Source organism: Myotis lucifugus, unplaced genomic scaffold (genome assembly GCF_000147115.1).
Source record: "Myotis lucifugus unplaced genomic scaffold, Myoluc2.0 scaffold_5, whole genome shotgun sequence".
Taxonomy (NCBI): Eukaryota; Metazoa; Chordata; class Mammalia; order Chiroptera; family Vespertilionidae; genus Myotis; species Myotis lucifugus.
The window spans coordinates 10,807,455-10,829,057 of NW_005871053.1; the positions used below are offsets into that span (position 1 = coordinate 10,807,455).

Below are 21,603 nucleotides of genomic sequence, written 5' to 3' on the forward strand. Positions count from 1 at the left end.
TGGCATGGTCACTCCTAACTGCCCCCCACCATCCTGGTCGCCTCTTACTGCCCGCCCCTGCTGGCCTGGCCGCCCCCAACTGCCCCCCCTGCCGGCCTGGTCGCCCCTCATCCCCCCCTCCTGCGCCGCCAGCCTGGTTGCCCCACGCAGTCTGCTGTTCAGTCGTTTGGTCATCCTTACTAACCCCTCCTGCAGGGCTGAGGGGACTCGGCGCCGCCATCTTGTGGCTGTGGGTGTTGCCATATTTGAGGGCGTGGCAGCCAATTAGCATATTCCCTCCTTATTGGCTGTGAGTGCCGCCATCTTTTGCGATGGCATGAGGGTCGATTAGCATATTCCCTCTTTATTAGATAGGATGATTTTTCTGTATTTTAGTTGTAATTCTAGTTTGGTCCTGGGAGCATGTCAGTGTAGCATCCTCTCACTCTGCTGTCATTTTGGAATCTCCTTATTTTTCACTCCTTTTTCCTTTTTTTTTTAAATCCTCATCCAAGAATGTTTTTCCCATCGATTTCTAGAGAGAGAGGAGAAGGGGGGGGAATAGGAAGAGAGAAACATCGATGTGAGAGAGATACATTGATTGGTTGCCCTCCTGCATGTGCCCCTACCAGGGCTGGGGAACCTGCAACCGAGGTATGTGCCCTTGACTGGGAATCGAATCTGCAACCCTTCAGTTCATGGGCCAACACTCCAACCCCTGAACCACACCAGCCAGGGCAAGTTTGAGTTTTTTTAAATTTTGACAGTGAAACTAAACTAAGAACTATTTACCCTAAATTACTAGTACATCAGTCTACCTCCTAAGTAGATTGCCAGTTAACGATGGATTTCTTTAAGTTCTCTCATTTGTGATGTTAAAATATATATGCAGATTACTGACATAATTAATTTTACTTACGAACTTAAGATTTTGAAATATTTTTGCATAGTTGATTCATTCAGTTCTTGATGCAGGCATATAGCATGTCACATAGCAAAAATAATGCATTTAGACCTTGGAAATATATAGGATTGAATTTGAATCCTGGTTACCTTGAGTAAGTTATTTAATATTCATGCATTAATTATGTGCCAGGCATATGGGTGGGAGCAGTGACATGGGAAGAGGGTATGACTTCTGTCTTTAAAGAATTCAAGGACTTGTACCATTGACTTCAGCCTGTGAATCTGTTGTCTTGTTGACAAAATGGAGGTGAGAGAACTTAAAATTCCCAAAATAATACTTAGAGGAACCATAGATGCTCAATATGAGCTAGGTTATGTATTGTCATTCATACTATTTAATCATAGAACTACTCAGAGACATCAGATAAAGATTAAGCCCCTTTCTTGTTTGGGAACTGCATTGCCTTTAGAGATTTATTTGTCTTGATGTTTTATTCATTCGAATATTCTTTGTTCTGGCACTAGACATATTTGCCAAGCTTCTAGAATTTGAGGGCCCTATGCCATTGCCTTGTGCCTTTGCTCTTGGTTTTCATCTTATCTAAGCACAACAGTCTGTCAGACTCCACAGAAATTACTTGTTTTTTTAGCCTGATGAAAATACTTGCTATCAGTTAAAAGAACAAATCTGTAATTTGAAAACAAGCCATCATGTAGGGTAGGGGTCTGCCTACTTTTTCTGTAAAGGGCCAGCTATTTTAGGCTTTGTGGGCCATAGGTCTAGGTTGGAACTGCTCAACTCTGATATTGTAATATAAAATCAATCATAGAAAATATATAAATGAATGAGTGTGGCTGTGTTCCAATAAAATTTTATTTATGGACACTGAAATTTAAATTTTTTATAATTTTCATATCCAAATATTCTTGTTTTTGTTTTTAAAATTTTCCATCATATAAGAATGTGAAAGCTATGCTTAAATTAGGGACTCTATAAAAAAAAAACAGCTATCCAGCCAGATTTGGCCAGTGTGCTATAGTTTGCTGACCCTATAGCACATGTATGATTAGCATATACATGCATAATGTATGATTTTATATATATTTATACACACACACACACATATTTCAGAGAGGAAGGGAAAGGGAGAGAGGGAGAGATAGAGATAGAAACATCAATAATGAGAGAGAATCATTGATCGGCTGCCTCCTGCATACCTCACACTGGGGATTGAGCCCACAACCCGGAATGTGCCCTGACTGGGAATGGAACTGTGACTTCTTGGTTCATGGGTTGACACTCAACACTGATCCATTACCGGCCAAGCATAATGTGTAAATTTACTATAATTGTTATTGGATAATAATTGTTAGGTACTTAGGTGAATGGTTCTTTTAGTAGGATTGTTAATATCAAAGTTTGGGTTCTGCATTTTTTTTTTCTTATTCAAGCTTACTTTTATGTACAAACTGTGAATGAATAGAAAAAACATAGGTTTTGTTGTTGTTTGTTTTGCCCTATCCAGTTAAGGATTTAAAGGGCATCTTTTAAAGGTTAATTACGCTTAGATTTTTCATTTACCTCAAGTCAAATTCTGTAAAAGTGAATTTCAAGTAATGTCTACAAGGTGTTCTATATACTTCGAATTTTAAAAATGTACAAAATAGGAAATTTTGTGATTTTTTTTAATTGTATATACGTACACATTTACATTGTGTGAGCACTATTGAGCAAAACAAAAAATAAGCCTAGGCAAATAGGTTTATAGTTGTGAGTATTCAAGAATATATTCTTGTATTATTATTTATTAATTATTGTATTTTCCATATGAACACTGTAAACCTACTTTTACCCCACCTGGTATTTTACTTTAAAAATAAAAATAATTTTTATACTGACTATAGTAATTTTGTATGTTAAAACTGTGACTTAAAACTCTGTAAACTTTGCTTTCTGTAGACACCAGAGAAGAAACAATCTGAATCATCCAGAGGAAGAAAGAGAAAAGCAGAAAATCAGAATGAAAGTAGTCAGGGTAAGTGAAGTAAAATCTTCCTTCAGAGCCAAATAGGCATTTACAGTTATTCTGATTTTTAATCAGTTAATAATGTAATTGTGAAATAAGTAATTTCATGTTTTTGTGACTTTTTTTATGACTGTTATGTAATTTCTGCATTTAATAATAGTTTAGGAATGTATTTTATGTACTTTGCATAAGAAATATATGAAATTGGAATCTTTTTGTACCATGAATAATGTGTGGTTACTGTTTAGACTTTTTAACATTTTTCCCTTTCTTTGGCTCAAATAGCTAATTCAGTTGACACCTGTTGCTCTGGAAACCTAAATGGCCTTGGGCCAAAGAAGATCTGCTAATACTAAGTGTTAAGCACCTGGCAAGCACTACCGTAGCACCTTTCATGTTTCTCTTTTTATATGATTTACTAGAGGCCCGGTGCACAAAATTTGTGCACTCGGGGGTAGGGGGTCCCTCAGCCCGGCCTGTGCCCTCTCGCAGTCTGGGACCCCTCGGGGGTGACCACTTGCTGGCTTAGGCCTGCTCTCTGGGGGGATTGGGCCTAAGCTGGCAATCAGACATCCCTCTGGCAGCCCGGCAAACCTCGGGAGATGCCCACTTGCCAGCAGAGAACAGACCTAAGCTGCAGTCGGACATCCTTAGCGCTGCTGAAGAGGCAGGAGAGGCTCCCACCACCATCGCTGTACTGGCAGCCATCAGCCTGGCTTGTGGCTGAGCAGAACTCCCCGCTGTGAGAGCACACTGACCACCAGAGGGCAGCTCCTGAATTGAGCGTCTGCCCCCTGGTGGTCAGTGTGTGTCATAGTGACCAGTCATTCCCAGTCTTTCTGCTGTTAGGGTCAGTTTGCATATTACCCTTTTACTATATAGGATAGAGGCCTGGTGCACAGGTGGGGGCTGGCTGGTTTGCCCTGAAGGGTGATCTGGATCAGGGTGGGGGTCCCGCTTGGGTGCCTGGCCAGCCTGGGTGAGGGGCTGAGGGCCGTTTTCAGGCTGGCGGGAGACTGAAGCTCCCAGCCTCTTTTTTTTTTCTTTTTTTTTTTTTTTATTCTGGGATTTATTTACCTTCTATAGCTGTCACTGGAGCTGAGAACCGGCTCCAGCTCTGAGGCTGTGTCTGGCTGAAAGCAGGTATCTGGGTTTGTTTAGCTTCTATAATTGAAACTCTGTTGCCATCACTGGCGCTCTAAGCTCTGAGCCCGCTGGCGGCTAAAAGCAGGTTTCTGGGTTTGTTTAGCTTCTATAATTGCAACATTGTTGAATCTGGAGCTCAGAGCTGGGCTGCGGCAGGCGGGGAACCTTGGCTTCCTCCATCACTATAGCAAGCCTTATGTTCACTTCAGCTGCGTGGCTGCCGGCCGCCATCTTGGTTGGCAGTTAATTTGCATATCTCGCTGATTAGCCAATGGGAAGGGTAGCGAAGTAACGGTTAATTACCATGTTTCTCTATTATTAGATAGGATGGTATTGAATAGGAACTTGAGATCTCACTTTAAAATGAGTACCCAAACTTACTCATTCCTTTTATTTTTTTAAAGAGACTATCCTATCTAAATAATAGACGAACATGGTAATTTACTGTACCTTCCCTACGCCTCCCATTGGCTAATCAGCGCGATATGCAAATTAACCGCTAACAAAGATGGCGGCTAATTTGCATACTGCATGCAGGGCGGGTCAGCGCCATCCTGCCTGCCCCACCGCCTTCCGGCCCTGCTATTTGCCACCCGGGGCGGTGGGGCGGGTCAGCGCCATCCTGCCTGCCCCGCCGCCATCCGGGCCTGCTATCTGCGACCCGACCCGGGGCGGCCGGGCAAGGCAGCAGCGATCGGCCAGCCCACCCGCGCATCCCGTGTGCGACCCGACCCGGGGCGGCTGGCGGGGCAGCAGCGATTGGCTGGCCCACCCAGGCATCCCGTGTGCGACCCGACCTGGGGCATCCGGGCAGGGCAGCAGCGATCGGCCGGCCCACCCAGGCATCCCGTGTGCAACCCGACCTGGGGCATCCGGGTGGGGCAGCAGCGATCAGCCGGCCCGCCTGGCCATCCCGTGTGTGACCCGATCCAGGGCGGCGGGGCGGGACAGCGTGGCTCCTCTGTCACCCCAGCTTCCTCATCACAGCTCCCTTGGGGGCCTAAGCCTTTAGTCGGACATCCCCCGAGGGCTCCCTGGCTGCCAGAAGGATGTCTGACTGCAAGCTTAGGCCTGATCCCCTGGGAAGTGGGCCTAAGTCGACAGGTGGGCCTAAGTCAACAGGTGGACATCCCCCAACGGGTCCTGGACTGCAAATGGGTGCAGGCCGGGCTGAGGGACCCCCTCCCCCCCCCCCCCAGTGCACAAATTTTTGTGCACCGGGCCTCTAGTATAAAAATAATTGAGAAACTTTTATTAAAGCATCATCTTTTTCTTTTCAGATCTGTTCTTTCTCCTTTTTTGCATACCTACCTTTTATGATCTGAGCTAAGAAAATTGTTTTTGTTAGACTTCAAAATTTCTTATAATGGATAACAAAATAGTATTATTTAATGTGGCCCTCTATATTAAATGTAATAAAGTGGTTTCTTAAAATCTATATAATAGCGATTTTATACATATATTATTATATTACATAATCATATAATATTTTGTGACTTATAAATGGCACTGGCACCAAGATATGTGTTTGTAGTAGTCGTCTTTCCAGAAGGAAGGAGTTAAGTCATTGCAGCACCTTTCTCTAGGTGTATGGTATTTTGTATGTTAGTCTGTCCTGAGCTCCTTTTTGGTCTTAATGTAGTTCCCCAAGTTTTGGTTCATGTGCTTGGAGCTTTACATATAGTGTAAGGATAAATTAATTATGATAGTTTCAACTTCAGATTTAAAAACTCAGTTAAAAGCAGGTCTCAAAATAGGGAAGGACTTCTGGGTTGGTTGATTCAACATATGTCTTTAAGAACCCATTTTTTTTTTCTTTGTGTTCTGCCATATGCAGAATTGTCTGATTTTCTTTTGGTTTTAGGCTGGTTGCCAGTTTTAATTGGATTTGCTCATGTCAGTTTCCCCACTCCTATTTGCTTTAAGAAAGGGGCTGGATTAAGGGGCCTCTGTACGAGCATTTGCATCAGAGGGGTACCAGAAGAGACGATTAGAGCAAGGAATTGAAACTTATTTGAGGAAATAATGACAGAAAACTTTCCTAACCTGGTGAAGGAAATAGACACACAAGTCCAGGAAACACAGACTCCCCAAACAAAATGAACCCAAAGAGGCTCATACTAAGACAAAAAGAAAGAAAAGGGCTGGCTTACTGTGGGGTTTCTTCTCTTTCTTTGAAGTGAACTTCTTCAATTCTAAAGCAAACCTCTCCTGCCTTTCTATAGACAAGAATTGGGACATGTGTCCATTCCAAAACCACTTAAGTCCAGCAAAGGTATTACTGCCCTGAAAAAAAAAACAGACCCATCTCTAAAATGGAAAATGAGTTAAAGTTCCTCTCAGAAATACAGGCTTTATGGAAAAGGGATGATAGTTGAACAAAATTGGATTCTTACCAGAAGGAGAACTAGGAATTGAGGCGGGATTAGTTACATGTGCTATGTAGGAGAAGGAATGTTAACAGAACAAAATTTGGGTTCAGTGGGCAAATAGCTGTAGGTAGGTAACCCAAAATGTCTCAGTGTTCATTTAAACAGTACTTCTTCAGAATCCAGGAGAGCTGTTGCAGGCAGGAGGGACGTTCCTTTGGTACAAAACCTTTATAGTCTTCTCTGACCTCTAAATAAACCTGTACAAAAATTTTGTTCACAATTTCTAGGTAACATTTGTAGTTCTGAGTTGTTACTTAGTTTAAAAAAATATTGCCCTACCTTTTTCCAAGAACGAATTTAAGGTTGTTGAACTTTAAATGTATCATTTATTCACCTCAGTAATGCCTGGCACATAATAACCACTCAAGAAATATTTGTTGAATAAAATAGATTCAAGTTACTGTTGAATTGATAAATCTATATGTTTTTGTTATTTAAAACTTTTGACTCGGTGGTATCATTATTTTTTCGTTTGTAACTTGAAAAAATCATGTATTCTGTATAGTTCTAATGAAGGGTGGTTGACTCCCATCCAAAAAAAGTCTCTATAAACACCATATTTCTTAAGAACTTCCGAATTCAGTTTTTATAAAACTGAGTTCATTTTAGAGCAAAACTTTTAATTAAAGAATTGTGATCTATAATTATTTGGATCACTGTATCGATATGTGGTCATATAAGGTACAATATTTAAAATCTAGTTTATTAAAAAAAACAGCCTATAAATTTGGAAATAGTTTTTAGAGAATGAAAACATTTTTAGAAATAGCATTCATATTAAAGCATGTTATTGCCAATTTGTTGTGGTTTGTGTTAACCAAAATTTTTATTTATTTTTTATTTATAGGTTTTTCAATTATACAGCTGCCTTTTAGCTTTTAAAAAAAATCATCGATTTGCTTTAATGAAATTAGGAGACATTAAGTAATATTAATGACTTAATTAAATCTACAAAATTTTTTACTTTTATATTTTAGGAAAAAGTATTGGGGGACGTGGCCACAAAATTAGCGACTATTTTGAAGTAAGTTCATTGAGGAACATCTCTAGTGGGTTTTTTTGTTTGTTTGTTTTTTAAATATATACTTTTTTATTGTTGATAGAATTACAGATGTCTCCCATTTTCTCCCCCTTCACTCTCCTCCTTCCAGCCCCTACTCCTCCCCTCCCCCCTCAATGTCTTCATCCCCCTATCACCTGTGTCCATATAAGTATATAAATTCTTTGGTTCATCTCTTCTAGTTCTTCATATAAGTCTGGTATGGGCTAAGATAATTTGTTTGAAGCACAAGGCCAACTTTTGATTATCTGTTTGATTAGAGCAAAGCTTCAGTCTATGTCAGCGGTTCTCAGCCTGTGGGTTGCGACCCCTTTGGGGGTCGAACGACCCCTTTCACAGGGGTCGCCTAAGACCATCGGAAAACACATATATAATTACATATTGTTTTTGTGATTAATCACTATGCTTTAATTTTGTTCAATTTATAACAATGAAAATACATCCTGCATATCAGATATTTACATTACGATTCATAACAGTAGCAAAATTACAGTTATGAAGTAGCAACGAAAATAATTTTATGGTTGGGGGTCACCACAACATGAGGAACTGTATTAAAGGGTTGTGGCATTAGGAAGGTTGATAACCACTGGTCTATGTGATGTCCTGTCTTTCTAGGATCATTAAAATTTACTTCTATATTGGGATGGTACATCATAATTTTCAAAGTATTTTCTCACATGTTTGCTTATAACAACTTGCGAAATAGGTATTTACAAATGAGGAAACTGAGGACCAGAAATGTAAAGTAGCCTACCTAATGACAAATTCTGAAGGGAAGAGCATTTAGAACTTAACGTCTAACATCTTCCAGCTCAGAATTCTTTCTGTTGTCAATATAAGATTTACTACACCACAGCACCATTTGAGCCCTGTGGATGGAGATTAAATAATGTCAGTCTAGGAGTCCCTGAAAATAATAAGCAGTGGTAGATTTAGATTCTTACTCAATCCTGCAATGTTTCCTTGTTTCTACACAGAAACACCTTTGGCTACCAGTTTCACATTATAAAACAATGATTATTAAAACAACAAACATTATCTATTCAGCTGGAAAATATATTTACTTGAGAATGAGAACAGAATTTGCTAGTTAGGGAAAGTGCAGCATTAAAAACATTTTTTTTTCTACCTTCCACTGTTTTTTTTGGTTTACAGAATCTAAGGTAAAACTGTAGTTGATCACAAGATACCTAATGCTCTTTAGTCCCTCGCTGTTAATATCATTAAGAATCTTTGCCAAAGGTGGGATCAATTCAAATAAATTTCAAGTCTCTTGAATGCCTACTATGTGCTGGGTATTATAGATTGAAATAGAATACACAAAGTCCCTAGGTTGCAGGAAGTTGTTTAATGAACACACTAGGAAGTCCCCATCTCTCCTGCTCATGCTGAATACCCTGAGAGGAAGCCAGTAACAACAAATTTTCTCCTCCCATTCTTGATACAGAAATATGAGAAATGAGAAAGGCAGCTTCCCTCCTGTGTAGCTAAGTCATGCACTGTAATACATGTCAAGCGTGTAAGAAAGGATCTATTTTTGTTAGATTTTGTGCTGTTAAAAGGAAGGGACTTGGTCTGTAGAATTCTTTTTTATAGTGCTACGCACATTCAGATATTTAACAGATCGTGAGCATGATGATTCTGTTTTAAGATGGTTATGTTCACTAACATCTACATGTAAACATGTTAACATTTTTTGGGATTAGGGATTATACTGGTTCAACAAACATTTACAATGTTATAACATCATTGTGTCAGCGCTATCACTACAACTCTAAAGTTATGGTTGAGTCTTAGACCAGTTTTGTGCTAAAATTTGAAGGAAAATAAGATATGTTTATTATTTTGGGGGAATTTGTCTTTGAGTCTGCCACAACAAGTTATATATAGTCAGAATGTTCAAAAAATAAGGGTCTGTACAAGACATAGTCTTGTCATGTTCTTATGATCATTATTCTCTCTCTAGTCTTTTAGGACTTAGCTGTGAATAATATTAGTTTTGCTTTTTCTTGACCTATTTAAATGACTGTTTGATATAAATAAAATATATTTAAATTCTTAACGCTATGTCCAAAATAACATTTATCTAAACCTGTTTTAATAGTGATGTTTCCTTTTTTGCTCAGTACCAAGGTGGGAATGGCTCAAGTCCAGTAAGAGGCATACCTCCTGCAATCCGTTCTCCTCAGAATTCACACTCACATTCCACTCCTTCCTCATCTGTAAGTGTTTACGTGCCTAGTCTTATGTCTGGGAAGTTATGTATACTGAGTAACTTTTATAATTTACTAGTGGCTCGGTGCACGGATTCTTGCACATTGAAAGGAAATTAACTAACCCAAGAACCACTGCTGCCAAGTCACCACAGCTTGGCAGTAAACTATATTTGGGGCCAACAGTGCCTGAGCAACAGCATAACCCACAGCTGAAGGTAGAATCGCGTGGCCCCGCAAGGAATTGGGCTCCTTCCTCTCTGGTTCCGGAGTGCGTCATCCGAGAACCAATGGTGCCAAGTCACTGCAGCTCGGCAGTAAGCCAGATTTATGGCCAACAGTGCCCCAGTAACCCACGGCCGAAGGTGGAATCACATGGCCCCGTGAGGAATTGGGATCCCTTCTCTCTGGGTCTAGGGTGCGTCACCCAAGAACCGCCACTGCCAACTCACAGCAGCTTGGCAGCTCCTGTGTTGAGCGACTGCCCCCTCATGGTCAGTGCACACCATATGTACCTGGATGGTCAGACAGTCACTTAGCCTTTTAGATTGTCTTTATTGAGAACTTCTCTATATATTGTTTATCTTTTTAAAAATCATTCTGTGAGGTGAATTGAGTCCTTTTTAGTGATCTGATGTTATTAGAACTTTACTTCTGAAAGTGAGATTCTTATAAGTTAAAGTTTTTCTGAACTAAATATATCCCAAAAGTAATGTTTCTATAAAAGAAGGCTGTTGAGTCTGTGAATACTCTTATAAAATCAGTCCATATCAAGTAACTCATTTCTAACTTTTAACTTTCTTATGAATTAAATTTCTCAACCACTGAAATGATTGCATAATTCCTTTGTGGGTATCTTTAAGAAAAAGATAGGTAGTCATCAGCCTTGGATTATTTAATTCAGTATAGGACCTGAGTTCAGTATTGGACCTGAAAATTAATCACTTTGTTTTTTTCCTAATATTTTAATCCTAGTTCTTTTATCTACATTGTTTTATACATCAGATTTCATTTTTTCTTTACTTTCATTATGTGAAAATTCAGTGGCTAACCAGAAAAATTATATTGGCTTTCAGTAATTTAAAGATGAATTAAAGATTTTTGAAAATCAGAGTATCTCTTATTTATTTAAGTACCTTGATTGTACTTCCAGTGTGCCCTACTGGTCCTTGTCTGTAGACATATACTGAGTTGTTCCTTAATCATTTTGTACCTGGGGGCACATCATATTGCCATATACAAAGTAAAGCATAATACTCAATAATAACTAAGAGTTGTGTTGTTAGTATTGATACAGTGATATAATCTTCCAATGAATGTGTTTTAAAACTAGTGACTAGATAAGCCACAAAACTCATCAGTAAATTGATCTTATACTATATTTTAGCATGCATTATTGTCCCTAATACTAAGAGTTCTATATTAAGATCTTTTTTTCAGTTTTACTTTTAAAACATAATAATGTTTTTAACATTTCTGTTTTAACATGATGTATTAGCCTTGTTTTATTTAACTGATTAAAAGCATTACAGTTTCCTTTTGGCACAAGAATGTAAACTTGAGGGCAGGGAATATATAGTTATCTTTCACTGGGCATATGTGAGGGAGGTACTCAATAAATGCTTATTGACTAAAGGGTGATTAAAAGTTTTAAATTCAGTTATTTCTTAATTAAATTTATTATCCTAACAAAAACTTAAGAAATGTTGCCCTGTACTGGGTGGCTCAGTTGGTTGGAGCATCGTCCCATACACCAAAAGGTTGCGGGTTCAATTCCTGGTCAGGGCACATACCTAAGTAGTGGATTCCATCCCCAATCAGTCAACTGATCGATGTTTCTCTCTCTTCTTTCCTCACTCCCTCTCTCTCTCTAAAATCAATAAACATATCTCAGGTGAGGATTTAAAAAGTGTGTGTGTCGGGGGGGGGGGGGGGGTGTTAAGTAGTTGTTGCTAAACAGAAGCCTATTTTTTTTTCTTGCTAATGTAAATTTTAATTTTTTTTTTAAGGTTCGACCTAATAGCCCTTCTCCTATTGCAGTAGCTTTTGGGGACCACCCTATTATACAACCAAAGCAGTTATCCTTTAAAATTACTCAGGTAAATAGTTACTGAAATTTATTGGTATGATTTCTAAGAAACAAGTGACCAATTTTGTACAAACAACTCATATGTCTTCTCTTTGTTTTGGACATAGTCATAAAGTAAAATTATACATCAAGAAAGCTTATTACTAAACAAAAAGACAATTTATAAGGGATAAGAAATTGAAATAACCAATTTACTGTCATTTTGTCCTTTATTACATACTGGTTAAATATATGGATGTTTTAAACAAATTAAATAAACAGAACCACCATGATATGTCAATTCTGTTTACTGATTCTGTTTTAACTTAACATACAAGTTATCAGTGTCTTCATGAAGCTGTTATATTTATTATAAATGGACTTCTAAGCCATTCATTTTGGGTGTCTATATTTATGTATATTCATGTATGCTGCACACTTAGAAAAATCATTTGAAAATTGAATTAATTGGATATCTTTTACACTTATTTAGTTTTATTAATTTTGGGTACTAAGTTTTTCATTTCAACTTTTTACATATGGCAGTTACTGTATGACACTGTCTCAGACCAAGGGTTGGGAGAGTTGAGCTTGACCTCCCCAGTTGCCCGATTTATTGCCATGAGATTTTTTCTGTTAGGTGATGTCTAAACTGTTGTACGTGCATCAAAACTTCTTTTTGGATTCTCTCTACGCTAGGATGATAAGTACATTGCTTTCAGTCAGTGAACAGCTCATGAAAGTTTTTGCCATGTTCAAAATTCAGAGTTGATAGCATAAAGCAGTGGTTATATTGAATTTTAATGATGAATATATCAATATTCTAAACTTTTAAATAATTAATCTTTAGATGTTTCTTTGTAAGTTTGTAGCACTTGTACTTCTGACTAAAACTTAAAACTGCACTCAGACTTTTTGGGATATCCTTTACATACACACATAAAATCAAATATTTTCTTTGCTTTTTAGAATCAATAAAATCTAATGTTTACATGCAATGATATATATAATGGAGATAATAAAATAGCTTTCTTTCATTTAGACTGATCTCACAATGCTGAAATTAGCAGCATTAGAAAGTAATAAAAACCAGGACCTGGAAAAGAAGGAAGGTCGTATAGATGACTTGCTCAGGGTAAGTAGTAAGTTACGGATCGGGGGAAGGGAGCTGGGGGTCTGATTGTTTGGCAGTAGTAAAGCTGTTGAGAAAATACTTGGTATTATAAAAAAAATTTATAGCTGGGGGTAAGGGGGAAGCCTTTTCTGGTTGTATAAGTACTTCATTGAAAATGTCAACTTTAAAGTGAAAATTATTTTATTTGTTCTTTCAAATGTGAATTGAGAAACAGTTGAAGAAATAGAAGGAAGTTAATAAAATTTATTTAATCAACTACCATAAGACAGAGAAATCCATTTCATGTTAGTTTTAAAGTTAATTGATTTTGTTACAAATCCGACATTTGCTATTATACATGATGAAGTAATTGCTACCATCCTGCAAGATTTTTAATGGAAACTTTATAGAAAGACACATCAAAAAGTGTACTTATAATGTGAGTGAAGTATAAAGCAGTGGTCTCGCCTTTTGCTGCTCAGTAAAATCACTGGATGATGAAAAGTAAGGTGCCCAGGTACTTTATAAAAGTACTAATGCCAGAACTCTACCATGAGGGGTTCTGATTAAATTGATGTGATGTAGGGTTTGTGCATTGGTAGTTTTATTAAAAGCTCCTCCAGATGAGTCTAATTTAAGCCAGTTTTGAGAACCACTGGTGTAGAAACTCAATAAAATCAATATCCATGATTCTACCATAGTGATCAATACCTTTGAATGATTGTGTGCCTTTCCTGATCCTGCCACATTCACTGTCACATCCCTTTACCATCAACCACTATTCTGAGTTTTGTATTTATTATGCCTTTGCATTTCTTTGTGGTTATTTCATACTAGAGGCCCAGTGCATGACATTCGTGCAATCGGGGATGTTGGGGGTGTCCCTTTAGCCCCAGCCTGCGCCCCTCTCACACTCTGGGAGCCCTGCGATTGATCGCCCCCGCAGAGGGGAAGGCTCTGCCCACCCGGCCAGGGCTCTATGATGGATCGCCCCCGTAGAGAGAGGCCCTGCCCACCCGCAGCACCTGCCCACCCGCTGCAGCCTGCGGGTAGGTGGCCTGGGGCGATCGTGGAGTCTCCCCTGATTGATTGCCCCACTGGCCAGTGGCCTGGGCCTCCTTCTGCGGGGCAGTGGAGGGGGCCCCGACCAATCACATCGCACCTGCCTTGGCTGGCCTGGCACCAGTGGGTATCACAGTGTGGTCCAGTCGGTCGTTCCACTGTTTGGCCATTCGGTCTAGATGCATATTATGCTTTTATTATTATAGATATCTAGACATTCTTAACATTATTTCAGTTTGTTTTTGAACTTTATATAAGCAAAATTACACTGTATGTGCCCTTTTACCCTGCTTGTTTTCACTAAACAGTATATGTGTGATTGTCATATAGTTTATTCATTTTACTACTATATAGTGAGGCATTATATTAATACTAAAGGCCCGGTGCATGAAAATCATGCACGGGTAGGGTTCCTAGGCCTGGCCGGCGATCAGTGCCGATCTGTGGGGCGACCAGGAGGGCAATCAGAGGCCCCTGCTGGCACCCACCTTGGCTGGCCTGGGGCCTGCGGGCTGGGGGCAGCTCCTGTGTTAAGCATCTGCCCCCTGGTGGTCAGTGCGCATCATAGCGACCGGTCATCCTGCCATTAGGTTGATTTGCATATTCGGCTTTTATATAGGATACCATAATTTATTTTTTCTGCTCTCGGACATTTTAGTTTCTACTTTTTGCTAATATGAACTACTCAGAACATTCTTGTTCATGTCTTCTAGGGCTAATATAGGAGGATTTCTCTATGGTATATGTTAAGAAGTACTGGGCATGCACATCTTCAACTTTGCTTTATAATGTCAAGTTTTTCTTAAGTGGTTGGATCCCACTAGTACTGGGCAAGAAATAATCTCATTGCTCATTATCCTTGCCAAATCTTGTTATAATCATATTTAATATTTTTAAATTGTTGACCAATCTGATGAATGTAGTAAGGCATCTTTAATTATATGTCTTCCCTATCTATTTTTTGAGCATCTTTAAAAATGTTTATTAACTATTTGTATTTCTTCTGGGAAATAACTGATCATGGTTTGGCTCATTATCTTATTAGGTTGTCTTTTGTTTTTGTTTCTAATGGATGTCAGTTTTTTGTTCTGACACACAATATACAGGATGGGACAAAAAAGGTTTATAATTGTATTATTTATTAATTATTTTCATAGAACAACTGTAAACCTACTTTTGCCCACCCCTATATATTGATTTTTCTCCAAATATGTGAGTTGTCTGTTTATTTCTTCATGCTATCTTCTGATGATTAGATGCATTTAAAATTTTTGTGTGATTAAGTATATATTTGTAATAGATTATGTTTTATTTGTTCTAAATTATTAGAAAAGGTATACCGAAAGATTCTTTTCCTTAAGATTATAAAGATGTTCTATATTTTATTTTAAAAGTTTTATAGTCTGGTTTTTTAATATAAGTTGTTAATCTCACTGGAATTCATTTTTGGGTATGGTGTGAAGAAGTAAGGTTTCATTTTCATTTATTTCTATATAGATAACCAGTTGTCCAGCCCATTTAATTAAAAGTCCACTCTTTACCATCAGCTCCATTATATAATCCAGTTTCCATATATAGGTGGATCTATTTCTATGTTCTCTGCTATGTTGTGTGTTCCAATGCTGGTTTCACATCTTTTTTGTTGTGTTTGGCTCTTAGTGACAGAGAACATAAACAATACATTAAATGAGATACAGTGTCACTTTTTTGAGAGAAGAACAGAAGTGGGCAGCCTGGTTGTGATGGCTCCACAGTGACATAGGGGATTTTGACTCCTTCAGTTTTTCTGCCCTTTCATCCTTACTGTATGCTTTCTATCTTGAGGGTCATATGGGGGTACAAAATATTTATTCAGAGTCACAGTTATGATAGCTGTGTTCCTGAGCAGAAAACAGGAAGAGAAAGGGGATAAGGGGGGGGGGGGGGGCAACAATTCTGTGTACAGCCTTCTTTGATATTCCATTCCTTAGCTGTAAGGGAAACTGGGAAATGTATCTTTTAGCTAGGCACATACCAATCCAGAATAAAATATTGACTTGTCATTATTTGGGAAGGAGAAAATACATTTTGGCTATCATAATTACCATAGTTTTTTTGATATGTGGTTGAACAAATATCCTCTTCTTTTTGGCTATATTTGGCCCTTTGCAGTCAGAGAAATATAAAATCAGTTTTTCAAGTTACATACACAATTTGTTGGGGTTTTGTTTGAGTTGCTCCTTATGCAATGATGAGGAACTGTTGGTGCCAAATTCCATTTATGTTCCTCAGAAAGTATCTTTATTTTACCCTTTTTCTTAAAAAACAAAACAAAACATTTTGTAGGTATATAATTTTAGGATGGTAGCTATTATCTGCCAGCATTTTTTATTTAATAGGGCATTTCTTTTGCCTTTCACCATGATTAGCCTACACCTATGATTCTCAAAGTATGATCCCCAGATCAGAAACATCAGCATTACTGAGGAACTTAATTAGAAATAAATTTTCAGATCCTACCTCAGGTCTACTGATTCAGAAACTCTGGGGGTGGGTCCCAATAATCTGTGTTCTAACAAGCCCTCCAGGTTATTTTCTGGTCACTATACTAGACTAACCAGACTCATCTCCAGAGTTTAGAGAGAGGCCCATTCCCTGAACATGTGGCTGCCTACAAAGTCAACAAAATTGGTATAATTTTTGTCAAGAAAGGTGGTGGGAATGTTTAGCTATTGGATAGGCATCTACAGTGTCATCCATAAATTGAATGGAGAAAATTGTTTATTAATTACATAAGATGGGAAAGAATCATTCATTTTTAAGTGTTAGATACTTTATATACTATATTTTAATTATTTTTAACTAAGTTAGGTAGGTGGCGTTGCCCCTATTTTAAAAATAAGACAACTGAACGAAGATTCAGATAACTTAAGAGTGTATTTGAACCCATGGAGTATGGATATAAATTCCATTTACTTTCCACTACACAAGCAGCATTTAATAGTACTACCCCATGGTAAGCAGGTGTTTTTCAAAAAATTTTTATTATCGTATTCAAATATATAATATTACTAATCCTTTTTCTTTCTGTAATTTATTCAAAACGTTAAAAATATTCCAAAGTGTCTCATAAATAAAAATTGTAGATCTTTTCCATTTTTTTACTTATTCTTGTAGGCTAACTGTGATCTCAGACGGCAAATAGATGAACAACAAAAATTACTTGAAAAATACAAAGAACGATTAAATAAGTGCATATCAATGAGCAAGAAATTGCTTATTGAAAAGGTAAGTTAAAAGTTTGATAAAATTTCCCTTCCCTTTTACTACCTCCTTTGTCTTGTATGCTTTTAAAATTTAAATGAGTATCATTGAGCAATAATTTTCCCTCCTTTTTTCAGAGTAACCAAGAAAAACTGTCAAGCCGGGAGAAGAGTATGCAAGACAGATTACGCCTTGGACACTTCACAACAGTTAGACATGGTGCTTCATTTACTGAACAATGGACAGATGGTTTTGCATTTCAGAATCTTGTGAAGTTAGTCATTCTTACCTTTTAAAAAATGTAGTATTCCTTTGGGTTTTCAGTACTGTCAATGATTATAGATTTGGAATTTTGTTCTACATCTATTCTTACTACTCTTTGAGATCATAAATTTAGTACATTTGAAAGGAACATGAAACAAAGATAAATTTAGCAGACTTCTTGACTAGTTAGCATTCATCTATATATGATGTATTATGATGTATGTAGCACTCATCTATATATAATTCATCTAATATGGTGTATTATTCTAAATATGACTTTTCGAGATACAAACTGACCTATCTTTATTGATGATTTAGAAGTAAAATTGTTGAAAATTTAATTTTTATTGGAAGATTTATATCTATATATGGGATTTTTCAGCTTAGTGTTTTTTTTTCTCTTTTAAATATGTTTTTATTAATTTCAGAGAAGAAGGGAGAGGGGGAGAGAGAGAGAGAAAAACATCAGTGATCAGAGAGAATCTTTGATCTGCCTCCAGAGGATGGAGCCCACAACCTGGGCATATGCCCTCACGTGGAATCAACTGTGATCTCCTGGTTCATAGGTTAATGCTCAACTACTAAGCCACACCGGCCGGGCAATTGGTTGATTCTTGTATGTGCCCTGACTAGGGTTTGAGCCTGCAACCTTGGCATATTGGGGATGACATTGTAATCAACTGAGCTACCAGCCAGGGCACATATACATATTTTATGTCAATCTGTTTATTAGTGTGTATCAGTGATGTAACCCAAAGTATTTGGAAAATGAGAAGAGAAATAAAAATTAGTAATATTAAATTAATAGGTTCTAAATTGTATGGTCATTCCTAAATAATCAGGTATTAGCTATCTATTCATTCCAATAATTTTTGACTTTCCATAAGTTTAAATGATTTCATTCCGCTTTCAGTTGAAAACTGGATTAAAGTCTGGCTTTGCTACTCTTGAGGTTTTCTCAGCTCTTCTACCTAGGTCAAGCATGTCAAACTCAAAGGCTAACACAGGCCAAATAAACAAGGGTTAAGTGTATGTGGGCTGCAAAAAAAAAAAAGCTTCAATATTCATAGAAATGTAGGTTTATTTCGATAGAGACATGCTGAATACAAAGGGCTGAAATAAATGCATAATCGTTAACATAAAATAATAGAACATTTTAATAAAAATTAATATTTTTTCTTGAACATTAACTTAGCAGACACTGAATAACTGCACAAATTAATAAGCGTAATGCAAATAAACCTATTTTTCTTGCCCGAAAGCAAAATATTTCCTGTTGCACACACCAAACAAGTTAGTCCAAGACTAATGATGTGGCAATCGGCTGCTAAAATATTCCCTGCTAGTATTAGTGGAGAGAAATGGTGCGCCTGCACATAAGCCATGTAAGGGAAATGAATGCAACATGATTATAGAAATCAGTCATTAGTGAACGTTGTAATTCATTATTAATAATTATGTATAACAGGATATTGTAAAAATTAAGTTACAAAATTTCTATTAAAACATTTCTTACATACCGTTCATTATATTGGCTGGGCCGCAAAAATATTCGTTGTGGTCCACATGCTGCCCATGGGCCGCGAGTCTGACATGCTTGACCTAGGTGATTCTTGATTCTTTTATTCCTACTATATTTTATTGCTATCTGGCTAGGACCACAGGAAAAGGAAATGCTTGTAAAGCCAATTCTTCATCAGCAGAGTAGAACTTCGGTAGTTCTGGCTTGATGTAGGTGAGGGAACAAGGAATTGAAACATTTGACTTGTTCTAAAACTAAGTATCATTACTATGTATAGTTTTAAAGTTTTTAGTTAGCATGGTGAGGTGACCCCCAAAGGGAACAAGGTTACTATTGGAATAAGCTTAAGGTATTATATGATGGGATAGTTTTAAAAAGCTCTGGTCAAATTGCTAAAATCTCCAGCCTATATTTTCATAGATCTTATATCTACTAGTTTCTAGAATTAGTATGCTTTAGATTCTTGAATGGGTAGCAGTAATAATTTGTAGTTTTATTAATTGCCCATTTATTCAAAGCCATGCTAATTTTTTTTGTTTCCTTTGTTTAAATTATCAAAATTTCTTCTTTCTAAATTTCTTATAATTGAGGTCAGTTTGTGTTTTCTTTCAAAATATGACTTGCCCATTCCCAGAATTTTTTAAGAGAGATAAATTTAGAAAATAATATTTTTAAGTTTATATTTGTCTTCTGAAAACCTAATTTTGCTAATTTTTGTATTTTTTGAATACCCAGTATGTACCAATCCCTATGTGGGACACTAGGAATACAATCTATCTATAATTATAAAAGCGTAATATGCTAATTAGACCGGACAGCTGAACGACCTTCCGGACGTCATTCTGGACGTCCTTCCTGACAAAGCCACCACAGCAGGGGCAGAAGCGATTAGGGGCGATCAGGCAGGCAGGCGAGCGGTTAGGGGCCATCAGGCAGGCAGACGAGCGGTTAGGGGAGATCAGACAGGCAGGCAGAGGCGGGCGGTTAGGGGTGGTCAGGCAGGCAGGCAGGACAGTGGTTAGGAGCCATCAGTCCCGGATTGCGAGAGGGATGTCCGACTGCTGGTTTCGGGCCTAAACCGGTAGTTGGACATCCCCTAAGGGGTCCCATATTGCAAGAGGGTGCAGGCCAGGCTGAGAGACCCTCCGCCCCGTGCACAAATCTCGTGCACCGGGCCTCTAGTATATATAAAAAAGCCTAAGCAACCGAACAACCAGTTGCTATGACGTGCACTGACCACCAGGTGGCAGACGCTCAACGCAGGAGCTGCCCCCTGGTGGTCAGTGTGCTCCCACAGCCAAGCTCCCGAGGCTGGCCAACCTCCAGCAGCCCCTCTCCCCAGCCGGCCAACTTCTGCGGTCCCAATCGGCCCCAATCGCCAGCCAGGCCAGGGGACCCCACCCGTGCACGAATTCATGCAGCAGGCCTCTAGTAGGATATAAAATACATGTAGTGTCTGTTCTCATGGAGTGATGTAGTCCAACCAGACCATTCTGATCAAGTATCTACAGAAATGATATTTGCTAGAAAGGAGTAGGTAGATACCATGAGAATATATATAGCAACACATCTTTCCCTAGTCTAAGGGGCTTAACAGATGGATACCCCATTTAGAAATGGGCGTTTCAGTTGAGCGGTAAGTACCAGTTGGTTCACAAGGGAGGGACCAAAAAGGTACAAATCTTTGTTAAGACCTTTTATGTTTATTAATATATTTTCATTTTTTAAGTGAAAAGTAATGGAACATTAATGTTTTTTTACAATTATTTTTATACAGGCAACAAGAATGGGTGAATCAGCAAAGGGAAGATATTGAAAGGCAAAGGAAACTTCTAGCCAAACGCAAACCTCCCACAGCTAATAATTCTCAGGCACCCTCTACCAACTCTGAACCAAAACAGAGGAAAAATAAAGCAGTCAATGGCGCAGAAAATGATCCCTTTGTTAGACCAAACTTACCGCAACTGTAAGTCTCACATTTTTTATTTTCCTTTTTTAAAATTGTAGCCAGTGGGCATGAATGTTAGTAATGGATGTTATTTATAATTAAACTAATACTTAAGTAGTAATTATAATTTTGGCCAGAAAGAAAGCAGTATTGAAAATTTACTTTTAAATTAATAATAAGCCCCAAATACCTGAATTTTACTTTTGTAAGTGGAGATTTATTAATCCTCTTTAAAAAACGGAGACTTAGGTAGCTAAGAGACTGGAATCCCCCCTCATGTCTGAGTGGGTCAGTTATTAATGTTCCTTTTTCTAAGAGAATGTTAACTTAAATAATATATAGCTGCCATACCTTTTCTCAACCTGTGGAAGCAGTACATTAATAGATTATAGGTACTGTTTTTCTCCTTTTGCTTTTCTTTGTTTTCTAAATTTTTGGCGTTAATGCTGAATTACTCTTTATAATTCAAGGGACAAAGACATTTTTAAAAAATAGTTACATGATTATCATAGACTAGTAGCCCTGTGCACGAATCCGTGCGCCAGTAGCTCTCTGCGGGCCTGGCCACTCCGCACCCGCTGCTCAGAGGCTCTCTGTGGCCCAGAGGCCCATCTGC

The 21,603-nt window shown here is 38.1% G+C and overlaps 1 protein-coding gene across 2 annotated transcripts in view; it reads left to right on the forward strand.

Moving 5' to 3' along the window:
• The window catches only part of TLK1 (tousled like kinase 1), a 154,345-nt gene that overhangs the window by 84,926 nt on the left and 47,816 nt on the right, over positions 1-21,603 (forward strand). For both annotated transcript variants that reach the window (XM_006083149.3, XM_023744986.1), the window contains exons 4-11: positions 2,846-2,921; positions 7,468-7,514; positions 9,680-9,775; positions 11,776-11,865; positions 12,877-12,969; positions 17,167-17,277; positions 17,391-17,527; positions 20,817-21,005. In XM_006083149.3, coding sequence (XP_006083211.2) covers positions 2,846-2,921; positions 7,468-7,514; positions 9,680-9,775; positions 11,776-11,865; positions 12,877-12,969; positions 17,167-17,277; positions 17,391-17,527; positions 20,817-21,005 — 839 coding nt within the window. The remainder of the gene's footprint in view (positions 1-2,845; positions 2,922-7,467; positions 7,515-9,679; positions 9,776-11,775; positions 11,866-12,876; positions 12,970-17,166; positions 17,278-17,390; positions 17,528-20,816; positions 21,006-21,603) is intronic.